At 47.8% G+C, this 12,006-nt stretch overlaps 1 protein-coding gene across 1 annotated transcript in view; it reads left to right on the top strand.

Annotated features, from left to right (window-relative positions):
- The window catches only part of LOXHD1 (lipoxygenase homology PLAT domains 1), a 143,937-nt gene that overhangs the window by 37,086 nt on the left and 94,845 nt on the right, over nt 1-12,006 (top strand). The window contains exons 6-8 of the mRNA XM_033087872.1: nt 890-1,038; nt 8,930-9,053; nt 11,612-11,862. Of these exons, the coding sequence (XP_032943763.1) occupies nt 890-1,038; nt 8,930-9,053; nt 11,612-11,862 (524 nt within the window). The remainder of the gene's footprint in view (nt 1-889; nt 1,039-8,929; nt 9,054-11,611; nt 11,863-12,006) is intronic.

Here is a 12,006-nt window from a genome sequence, read left to right as displayed (position 1 = left end):
ATATTATTTTCTGTATGTTTGAATTGTTGCAGTTAAAATTTAGAAAAACTTAAAAAATTGAATTTTGGAAAAGAAAACAGGATGTGGCATAAGCCAAAAGTCGGTGCTTCGATGGGGCTGGAAGGGTTCCTGTGACCTGTTGACTTGCAATATAATAGTGGAAAATTGCAAAGTAGAAGGAATTGGTTAGAATGAGTCCTAACGACATGCTTATTACCTGTGTGACTTTTGGCAAGTGATTCAACTTCTCTAAGTCTCAGTTTCCTCATCTGTAAGACAGAGTTGATAACACCTCCTTCTTGGATTGTGGCAAGGAATACGTGAGGGGGAAAAAAATCCATGTTAAACAACTGGCAGTGTGTGATGGTAGCTCTCGTCACTGCTTTCCAAAAAAGGAGTCAGGCCTGAGGACGTCTGTGTGCTGCTGGCAGGGTCCCAGCACAGCCTGGCACCACACGCTGTGCTCCTAGCTCAGAACAAGCAGTTGGTACAAGTGAGGCCGGGCCTAAAGGCTAGGGATGGGGGTGCAGATTGGCTGAGTAGGATGGGGACTCCAGACTAAGGCAGAAATCGGAAATCCGTTCTGGACCCCAGGCACAAGCCACATACAGCGCAAGCTTCTGCCTTGACTGGAGGTGGAGGCCTTAAGGGGCCCGTAGATCGGAGTGAGGTTACCCTGGTTGAATTTTGCGTGTAGTTTAACTGTGTTTTTAGAGCAGTTTTAGGGTCATAGTTGAAGTGTAGGCACTTCAGAGAGTGCCCGCATCCCGACTACCCCCCACCTCACAACCTCCTCCCCTGCTGGGCTTTTGAGGCCCTTAAGGCTTGGAGCGGGTTCTTTCTCGTCCTCTGGTTTTTCATTTTCGTGTGTGTCTCCCTATGCACACAGGGGAGCGGAAGCTGGACAGCGACAAGAAAAACTTTGAAAAGGCAGCTGAAGACAATTTCACGCTGGATGCCCCTGATTTGGGGCAGCTGATGAAGATTACCATCGGCCATAACAACAAGGGGCCGTCACCCGGCTGGTTCCTGAACAAGGTGGGCTCCGCGACCTGCCTGTGGGCCCTGTACCCTGGAAGGCGGAATTCGGGCTCTTCAGAGGGTTCTAGCTCAGCCACCACTTCCCCTAATAGTCCAACTACCTTCACTCGCTACCTAAGCCCACGGGCCATCACCTCCAAGACTCTGCCCCGGTTATCACCTTCCTAGAAAGCCCAGTTTCCTCATTTGAATCCAGCCAGGACCTGCTCATTCTCAAGGCTCTGCCCTGAAACTGTCCTGACTCTGGCCCACCAGAACCTCCCGCTCCCGTGAATGTTTATAACCCTGCCTGCGTAGAGTGTTCATTTGATCCTCATCGTGAGCTTTCTTGTGACTTACCTTGGGCTGCTTGCTCTAGACCTCAAATTTCTGAATCTCAGGTCCCACGTAACTTCACCGACCCAGGACAAAGCTAACAACCAAGAAGATGGTTAAAAGGCTTCTGAGAAGCTAAGATACATCCGGTTCAAAGTTTGTAAGGAAAGTTTATGCCCCTCGCTTTATATTGCTCTGCCCGCATAAAGACTCCTCAGATTCTCGTTAACGGTGCTTACTTGCAATCCCTTCTAGCAGATGTGCTACCTGCCAATTTAAACCTATCACAGGAAACCAGAGGCAGAAAGAGGCCCTGTAATAGGTAGGGATTTGAGAACTATAATGGGGAGTCAAAGATGATATAAAAAGCCAAAGGAATATTAAAAATTGATAGAAATCTGAGGTCATTTAGAAAACGGGTTACCAGCCCTTTGCATATATTTCCCTTAGTCGTGGGGCTATCAGTGTATCTCAGCTCACCACAGAATGATCGGAAAAGTGTAATGTCTAATATATTTTTAAAAAGTATTTTGGAAAAGGCCTTATTGCTTAAAACAGAAAACCCTCAGATTTAGAGCAATTTGACTGGAGAGAATGAGGCTCTCTGATAGTTGAGGTTTTGTTATTACTTAATTTCATGTACCTTCTGGTAGCAGTTAGGAAAATAGTTGGCTGCAAGTGTCAGAAAATTGAAGTGCAGTGTTAAATAATTAGGGGCTTCTTTTTCTCATTTCACATGAAATCCAGATGCGGGCAGCTCAGGGTTGGTGCAGCTGCTTTCTGAGATACCTGTTCTCTCACTGCATCACCATTCTCAGCACGGTAGCTTTCGTCCTCTGACTTGTTGCCTCACGATCATATGATGGCTGCTGAACCTCTAGCCATCTTATCTGTGTTCTCAGCAGGAAGAGAGGTGAAGACCAGAAGGGAAAAAGATTTTTTCTGGCAAGCTCTGCCTCACTGTGAGAGAAGCAAAGCTCCCCTGGGAACTTCTGGCTGCATTTCATTAGCCAGGCATGTGTCATGTGGCCACCCTAGCTGCAATGGAAACTGGGACATCAAGTGTCTAGTTTTCCAGCCTTTATAGTGGAAACAGGCTAAGAGGAAGGTGATTGGAAATGGTGTTGGGTGAACATCCTAGAGTGTCTGTTACGCTTCTCTCCATAACTAGCCCAAAAGTCTCTTGAGGGTACCTCTCCAGCGTTTGGCATGGGACAGGGTCCTGACTCAGTGAAGCAAGCAATGGCCATTTCCTTTGGAAAGGAGACAGCTTGCCTGACCCTCAGAGCAGGCAGCCTGGTGCTGTACAGGACTCCGGGAGGCTACGTGCTGATGGATTGGAGAAGAAATGGGGCACCAGGAGACAGTCTCACTGAGTTGATTCAAGGACCTCAAGAAGCCTCCAAAAAGCCAGTGCATAGACAGAGACATCCTCAGGAGGTTGTCGTTCAACTGGGCAGACGCAGGAGAGGAGGCAGGTGTGTTTTGTGACCTCAGCCAGGGTGGGACACAGAGTAGGTACCTGGAAGCCCAGTTCCTTCCTCCTGGGAAGGAAGGCAGTCAGTGAAAATAAGGTTTAGTGGAGGGAACCGCAACATGTACCTGAAGGCCTGGGTGTGGCCTCGATGTGGTTATTGCAGCCACACCCTGTGGGGTCAAGTTCCTTCCGGTCACATGGACCCGCTCACGCAGTGTTGTCTGGGAAGCTTCACGAAGCAGGCAGCTTCGCTTGCCAGAACAGGACCTTTTGTTATTGTCATGCTCGATGGAAAGGGCAGCCTGGCAAAAGGTGAACGCTACGGGTGAGAATATTTTCGCCCTTTAAAACATTGTACAATCTTGTTCCATTGTCTTCTGAAATCTGACATTGAGGCCAAACGGACTTTCGTTTCTTTCTGCACAAGCTGTTTTGTTTTCTTTTCAGCCAGGATGCTTGAATGATTTTATGTTTTTTTACATTTATCATTCAAAAGTCTTGCCAGAAAATGCCTAGGAGTAAGGCCTGTGTGAGTTCATTCATCCTCCCTTCCCCTCCAAAGAGTTCGGCTCTTCTGATTCTTCAGAATGATGTTTTCTTCCTCCCTCCATCTCTCCCTCCCTCCCTTAATCCCTTCTTCCATTTTTTCTTTTTTCCCCCTTCTTATTGTTTGCTATCCAGACACTATTTGAAACCAAAAGGCCAAGCATGCTACTTTCAGTGTGAGGTTGGTTATTCTCTTTGGGGCCATGTTAAGTTCATAGGCACGTTCAGGGCCTTGCAGGTAGGTCCTCGTCTGTCCCGGCAAAGCCAAGATGGGTGTTCCTCTCAAAAGTTCACTGGCTTCTCAAAATATCCTAACAGCCTATTCCTTTAACTTAAGCAAACCACAATGCTCCCTGGGGAGAAGACAAAAATAATTCAAGCATTTTGTAGGTCAGTGTGCCTGGATTTACTAGATATTTTTCTGAGGAAAGAATTTTGGTGAGAAAGGAGGAAAGAAGATTCTAGGTCCCAGGCACGGTGGGTACAAGGTGGAAGCCAGAGGCTGGGGCAAAACCCAGGGCCACCTCTGGCCTCTTTCTGACTATGCCAGGGATAACCAGCTCTCACCTCCTGCCTCCCATTATTGGGCTTCCATGCTGTCCCCTTCTTGTTCCGCTCTGATGGATCAGGTTGCCCTCAGCTCCCCAGAGACGCCAATGAAAGAGTCTGTTAAACTGACTACATATCCAGATTGGACATGTGACAGTAAGTGCTCCCATGCTCAGTTGCCAGGCTGGGTGGCTTTGGACTGCATATGACAACTCCTCCTTTGGTATTTATGTTTAAGGGTTTAGTGGGACACATCTAAAAGCCAATATAAGTAACCCCTTTTTAGGTCGTCTTCCTCCTCTTCTGTCCAGTCGGTTGACCACGTGTCTTGCTCAGCCTGGCTGATGGGCTTCAGCGTGGCTGACACAGCCCTTCCTCTGTTCTTTGCCGTCTCCCTGGGGCTGGCACCCTCCCTCCGCCAGGCTGTGCACGTGGCTTTGGTCACCACGTCTGGTCAGATCACCAGTTGTGATGAACTCAAATGGTTAGTTCAATTCAACAAGCACTTCAAACGATGAGCAGCCACAAGGTGGGATGTTATGCGGCCAGGGGGCATCCTCCGTGGTCTAACTGCTTCAGGAGAGAGACTGGCTCAGGGCCCCACAGCTCTGCAGTGGCAGGACTGGCTCCCACCCCAGGTCCTCTGGACCCCCAGTCTGGATTCTCTCCATTGAGCCATGTGTTAGAAAAGCCTCGAGTCAGGGGATGGCCTGCTGCGTTCTGTAAGGAGTATAATTCAACCATCAGCACTGGCTCTGAAAGGAGGAGGAGACAGAGGTTCATGGAGTGGATTCAAGGACCCCGAGAAGCCCAAGGTGCCTTCATGTCACCAACTAATACTCAACGGGCAGCAAACATTTACTGAGTGACTGTTACGTCCTAGACCCCACGCTACAGCTGTTATAATAGCAATAGTCCTGCTTCTAAAAGAGATTAGACACATCCCTAACTAATTACTTACTGTAAGGCAGGTTACTTACTATAACTTACCTCCCGAAAGTTCAGGGATATTCAGCTTTTAGCGACTAAACATTCTACCCTAGGGGTCTCACACGTGTTGATCAGACCACGTTACCCAGTTTGAAGATCAGAAAACAGAATCACCCAACTTTTAATGCAAAGCAGGATGAGATAAGAGTCTTGAGTGAGTACAAACAGATGTCGTGGGGGTGCGCCATGTCTGATTGGGCATCAGAAGAGACTTCAGAAAGGGTCCATTGGAGCTAGGCCACGACAAGGGGTAGGGTTTTGCCAGGAGGGGGAGGAAGGAGGACGCATTTGGCCAGAAGGAGTGATAGATGAGGAGGAGAGGGAAGGAGGGGCAGGCGCGTTGCACAGATCTGGACGCAGAGAACTGAGAAATGACGTTCGGGCGGTGGATGAGGACAGGACCATGCAAGGTCTTTACTGAGCCAGGTAGCCTGAGGTGGTAATAAGGGAGAGGGTGTGTGGGTCGGTTCAGAGAAGAGGAAGAAAGTGTAGAGGAAACAGCACGAGTATTAGGAATATCGCCATTCAAATGCTGGCATTTACAGTTATTTGTATTTATGGCATATTGTACATGATGGGACAGAAGAGCAGCCCTGTGACAGGAGGAGGAGAAGAACCCCACCTTCCTTTGCTGGCCTTAGTTTCCCCCCTAGAACATTATCTCGCTCTCCCGCAAGCCCAGGTCTCTTCTGCTAACACGTGGACGCTGAGGTTTATTTCAGAGTGGGTGCATAAACTCCAGAAGCCTTCCTCCCTTCTTTTCCTGTGTCAAAACTCACCTGTCCCTTTTCCCATGGTCTTAGAGCTCTAAAAAGTAACCACAATTCAATAGTGTTCTTGGAATGTGGCCACGGCTGCTTACGGGTCAAGCGCCACCTTTACTGGATGACGTATCTGCGTTTTTAAAGGGAAGATTGAAAACAGAGACTTGTGTTACATTCATTTCCTGCTCCCGTGGCTGGTACATGGAGGGTACATCCTGCGAGTCACTCAGGTTGTCCACAGCTCGGGCATCTTGGCACGTGGGGGAGGGAGGAGACCCTTCAGCCTCCCCAAATTGGTCTGTGTGTATGGGGTTCGTTCCTCCTGCACACAACGGGCCTCTGCTCCAATCAGGTTATTTATTTAAAGTTGGTGGAAGTTATTCCAATATGAAGGAGGGAGAGTTGCTATAAATAACAGTTGACATTCCACATTGATCTAAAACTTATTGATTCCAAGACCAACTCCATATATGGGAGACATGTTTACTTTTGGGGATCAGGGGGTCACCGAAGGCACAGAGGCCCCACATCTGTTTGGACGTATCTGTGAACCATCTGGAAAGAGCCAGAAAGAAGTGACAAAGAAGTGACCCTGCTCAGCAGCTCCATCGTTTCCTCCTTTTGTTTGGGGATGGTTTATCTTTCTTGGCTTTTTGTGGTCTTGCCTTGGGACTTCTGTGTCCCTGTTGCTGCAGGATACAGTGGGCTCCACCGTGGACAGGCCCCTTCTCTGCTGCCATTTCACCTCGAGGGGCTCATGACCCCTGGTTTCCCTCTCCCCTCTCAGAAGGCCAGCCCTGTCTGTGGGCTGCTCAGCAGGTGGGGAATATTCCTCCAGGAGATATGGCTCTTGTTTTTTATTAGCTCATTGTTTCTCTCTCTCTCTTTCTCTCTCTCTCTCTCTCTCTCACACGCACACCACACACACACACTCTAGGTGTGCGTTTCTAGCATTCATGGTGAAGGGTGCTTCTATCTCTCCTGTCTTATTTGACAGTCGTCTCTGCCATAACAACAGAATCTGTGAAACAGTGGTCTGGAGGAAACACCGCCATTTCATTCTCTTAGCAAAAACCATTCCTGAGATGTCTTGAATTCTTAAAAGGAACCCCATGAAAACCCAGAGTTGTCTGGGCAACTTGTGAGCCAAAGTGGGACAGCTGCTCGCTCCTCCCGTGGAAGGGGCCCTTGGTAATGCCCTCTTAAGCAACAGGGGTCATGGCTCAGCCAGGACCCGTATCAGTGGAGGCCAGAATGCCTCTGGGACAGCCCTCTGCCCGCTTCTCCCTGTGTGGTCTCTACACACTGGAGCGTCTGCGTCATTTCCCTCCCATCTCACTCTTCGCTCCTCCCCACTTCACCCATCACCATGTGCTACTAGATGTGTCCCAAAATGTTTCACCCTCCAGGAACTGGCTTCCTCCAGCCTCATCCTGCAGTCCTTGGGACCAAGAGATGCCATAAATAATTGTTTACATATTTTGATATGCATCTGGAAAATTTCTGGAACTTCATGGACTTTTATACTTTCTGTACCAGTTTTTAAGCTGTTATGTTCTCTCTTGGCCTTTCTTTGTTTTTTTCTTTTTTGGTATTTTAGAAAGTCAAATTTTTAGAGTCTTATTTGTTATTCAAACATTCATTCAACTATTATCGCTTTCCCTTATGGTTCAGCTGTGCAAACTAGTTTTGTCCTATAGAGGTATCTAATGGTACACATTCTATTTCTCAGATTAGCTAAACTGTTCAAGTCAGGAATTTTCATCAGAGAGCAGGCTAGTAGAAGGTCCTCTATTGATGACATCTCTATGAGCTGTGACGGTATTTTCCTTGCTCTTCAAACCTTGGCTGGCACACGAGTCTGTGAACATTTAAAGACAGAGATGGTGAATCTGTATATCTAGGTTTATTAGTAAACTTGACAGCTTATCTGATAAACTAAGTCCTCTTTCTTTACCTTGCTTTTCCAACTCTGTGAGAGTCAGAGAAAGGGGGCGAAGAGGCCGGCTGAAGCCTGTCTCAGACCATGGGCAGTGACTCCCCAGTCTACCCCACCAACCCCAGGAGACGAAACCCATAGGAAATGAGCAGATCGATGAGATTTGAGAATGCCTGGACTACCATAGCATAAACCCCTCTGAGCCACGGTGGTCTCCAGTCACTCAGCTTTAAAATGACAGACATTCAGTCAAACCAACAGGCTCTGAAGTGTGACTCACACCAACCAAACTCACAAGGGACTGATTTATAAACCAGAGCCTGAATGCTGATTTATTTGGAGGACAGAAGACTGGTCCAGGCGACTGGCTTCTCCCTGGTAGGTGGTGTCCTCAAGAGCCCCCAATGTTCTTTGAACACTCGATTCAAACCAGGTGAGACGCCTTCAGGCAGCCTCGTGTGTGCCCTGTTTCCATACTGTATGCGCTTTGATCTTAGGAAGTGAGTTTTCATGGAAAATCAGAGCCCCTCTCTTCCGCAGTCTTGGGAGCACCTGGGCGGATATTGTTACTTTCCAACTCAACGGGTCTGTCACCAGGTGTTCTGCCTGCTCAGCGCTATGACTGGAGGACACATCCTAGTTATTGACAATTCCACTTATGTTAGAGTGAGTTTCCAGTTGGGTCTTCCCAGGACATTTTGGGAAAACCCCTCAGCTTCTTGATCATCTCTAGAAGGCACATATCTCAGCGTTGTCAACTTAGCTTACATGTGAGTCTCTCATGGGAAGCTTCACAGGTGACAAATTCCATTAGCTTCACGGTCAGTGGCTGATGTTTTCCGACCTGATCACCGGATCCTGGGATTCCGGGCGCCTGATTTGCGTCTTGCAGTTCCCTTTGCATGGACTGTGCTTCTCACTAAGAAGGGTAGCATCCCGACCTTCCGCAGGTGAGGAAGGTGATGATCTTGTTGCCATCTGCACATCCAGGCTCCCAGTTCTCATGCCCCAGGCTCACGAGGTAAATCCTGCCCAGTGTCTTGCACTCCATTTTTAAAAAATAATCTACAGCAGAAGAGGGAACAGTGGCTAAGTCATTCAAGGAGGAGGTAATTGCCAGCCATCCCTGTGTGATGCTCAGTGTTTTGTAAGGTTTTCCTGGTGACAGATGTGTCCTTGTAGTAAGTTTTTCTTGAGCCACTAAGAGGAGCGTGTATAATTAGAGTACACTCAAGGAATGGAGGAATTGGATTGGATCACAAGGTGCGCCCTCGGTGACACTTACCACTCCTTCCCTTCTCTTCCCAGATTTTCATCGATGATATTGCAAACAAAAGAAAATACGACTTTCCTCTTAACCGCTGGCTGGCCTTAAATGAAGACGATGGCAAAATCCAAAGGGATATCTTAGTGGGCGGAGCTGAGACCACAGGTAGAACTGAAGAGAGAGGAGGTCCCATTGGCTAACATTTCACTTTCTGCCGGAGGCGCAGTGTTCTCATCTGTGGACCCAGCGGCCTGGGATCAAGTGGGAGCCGCTGTGTCTGCAGACCACATTCCTCCTGCTCTTGACAGTGTTCTGTCCCTCTGGACTGGAGTCTGGGGCTCTGCTGATGCCAGAGGAGATGGGCAGATGCCCCTGAGCAGACACTCACTGCCCAGGGCAAAAGAAGTCATCCATGGGAGGAAGCCAGAGCTCCTGAAGCATGTGGGCATTTATGAGGACACTGATTTACTCTCAGCTCCTCCTAATATTGAGTGCTTACTACATGCCAGCCCCTGCTAGGCACCTGACCCAGGCCACGCCTTTAATCCTCACAACAACCCTGGAACATAGGAACTGTTATTGTTTCCATTTCACAGATGAGGAAACTGAGTCACATGGAAGCCAAAAGACCTGTCCAAGGTCTCAAGCTGGTAACTGACAGATCCAGGATTAGGTCTGCTTTCTAAAATCTCTACCCTGTGTGAATTCCATGGAAAACCTGCTATTCACAGCATGGAAGTGTATAGATGTCCCAGAAAATCGATGTGGATGAACGCATATCTGAAAATGTGCCCTGGTGCAGAACCTCCCGTGTCTCCCACTGCCGAGAGAATAAGTCCAAGTTCTTGGGTGTAGTGTGCAAATTGCTCCACAATTTGGCTCCAGTTCACCGTAGCAGCAGAATCTTTCCACATCTTCTCCCACCACTTCCCCACACCCTCCGTCTCCCTCCACCTCATTGGCATACCTTTCACTCTTCCCTGGACCCCCACCCGTCTACTGTCCCCCCACCTCATCCACATGCCTTCCCTCTCTCCCCTCCCTTAGCTGCTTGCCTTACTCTTTCCTTTTATTTTTGGAACTTGCCTTCTCCGCCTGTAATGCCATTTCTCTTCTTTGTGTTTCCCAAATTCCTGCTTCCAGTCACTTCCTCTGAACCCTCCCTACCTCCTCTAGACAGGGCAATTCTTCCCTTCTTTTGCTCCAGACATTTTGGGCAGACCCCAGCTGCTATTGTTCAGGACACCGAAAGCTGCTCGGCTCCAGCACTTTCTAACCTCAGCACTGTGGCGCTTTGGCCGGGCTGACCTTTGTTATCGTGTTTCCCTGAAAATAAGACCTAGCCGGACCATCAGCTCTATTACATCGTTTGGAACAAAAATTAATATAAGACCCGGTATTGTAATATAATATAGTATAGTATAGTATAGTATAGTATAGTATAGTATAGTATAGTAAAATAAGACTGGGTCTTATATTAATTTTTGCTCCAAAAGATGCATTAGAGCTGATGGTCTGGCTAGGTCTTATTTTGGGGGAAAAACAGTAGATGTGGCACAAGTCATTTGTAACTAGAGTTTGCAAATGATTTACTTAAAAACATGAACTAGAATGGATTTAGCAGAACTCCTTTAATTATGATACTATACTTGCCTCCAGTGGCAAGTCAGAGGCTGGAAATTGCTGATAACCCAGGCCACGTGAGAATGAGTTGTGTGAGAATACCATCTATCTATGAGTTTTGGAGAATAAAGCTGGAGACCCGCTCTTTTACGGCAGTGGTCATTCCTTTTTAGCTTCATAGTCTCCCAATATCCGGCATATACTAAGCACTCAATAAATGTTTGTTAAACAAAGGCAGGTGTAAATATCTATGACTAAATACTGCATCCATGTAGTTGCATGTACTAGCTTCCAAAGAAATTTGGGGTTTGTATTTCTCTGGGGTCAAGGGGTGAAGGTAGGGCGTGGAGTAGGGTCAGGAGTAGGTGGGGGCAACGAACAAGGACTAAAATGCAATTAGCTTGGACCCCAGGACAGAACAAACACACGAGATCTTCCCGTCCAAGCATCTGCCTTTGGTGTTTTCTCTTCCTCTGTCCCGTCTCAGATTTGAATCTCCCCTTGCTGGCTCTTCCCTTGGACTCCATGTCCTCCTGACCGACCAAAACCCCCAAATGGCTCCCCCCACCATGTTCTCTCCCTTTCTCCATCTTCCCTCATCCTACAACGTCAGCCAGTGAAGGACATTCGTGTCCTCTATTAAAAGTTATATTTTTAAGTTTTGAGCGAAAGAACAAGCTAAATGAATCAGATAGCCCTGAATATAAATCTCTATTGATGGAGTTGAGCACTACAATTCAATAAGACATAACAGACTTCGTCTGGCAGGTATTAATAATATGTACACGCTAACTAACATTAACAATAAGTACTATTCTTAGCTAACCCGTAGTCCTCCTTTTCTTTGGTAGTTTCCTATCATCAGGTCTGGCAGCTTCCTGTAATAATACCTACAGTTTATTCCTAAACTCAGATACACTGACACACAAACTCTGAAAAAGATAAAGTGAGGTTGAGAGGAGCACTGCCTGTCATCTGGGGAAGGAAGACAAGAGGCAAAGAACTCTGTGGAGGTGGTGGCCAGGTAGGGCAGAAGTTGGTAGGATATTGTAATTAGCTGGTACTGAACCCTTTCCTTCCCCCTGTTGTTTCCACACTAGCTGTCTCATATATTGTCACCATCTTCACTGGGGATCTCCGAGGGGCTGGGACCAAATCCAAAATCTACATGGTCATGTACGGGGCCAGAGGGAATAAGAACAGCGGGAAAATCTTCCTGGAGGGCGGTGTGTTTGACCGCGCCCGCACGGACATCTTCCACCTCGAGATGGCTCTCCTCCTCAGCCCCCTGAGTCGGGTCTCCATCGGGCACTGCAACGTGGGTGCCAACAGAGGCTGGTACTGTGAGAAGGTAAGGGATGGCCCTGGGAGGACCCTTCCCTGGTTCAACGCCTCTCTTCTTTAACTTGCAAATACAAACACTAACCTGCTTCCTGCTTCCTTCGGACCAGTAACAGAGCACAGGGGCAATCCCTTTCAATGGGCATTTCAGATG

The sequence above is a fragment of the Rhinolophus ferrumequinum genome, chromosome 19 (assembly GCF_004115265.2).
Source record: "Rhinolophus ferrumequinum isolate MPI-CBG mRhiFer1 chromosome 19, mRhiFer1_v1.p, whole genome shotgun sequence".
In the NCBI taxonomy this organism is placed as follows: Eukaryota; Metazoa; Chordata; class Mammalia; order Chiroptera; family Rhinolophidae; genus Rhinolophus; species Rhinolophus ferrumequinum.
Note: the sequence above shows the minus strand (reverse complement) of the source record. Positions and strands in the feature narration are given on the sequence as shown.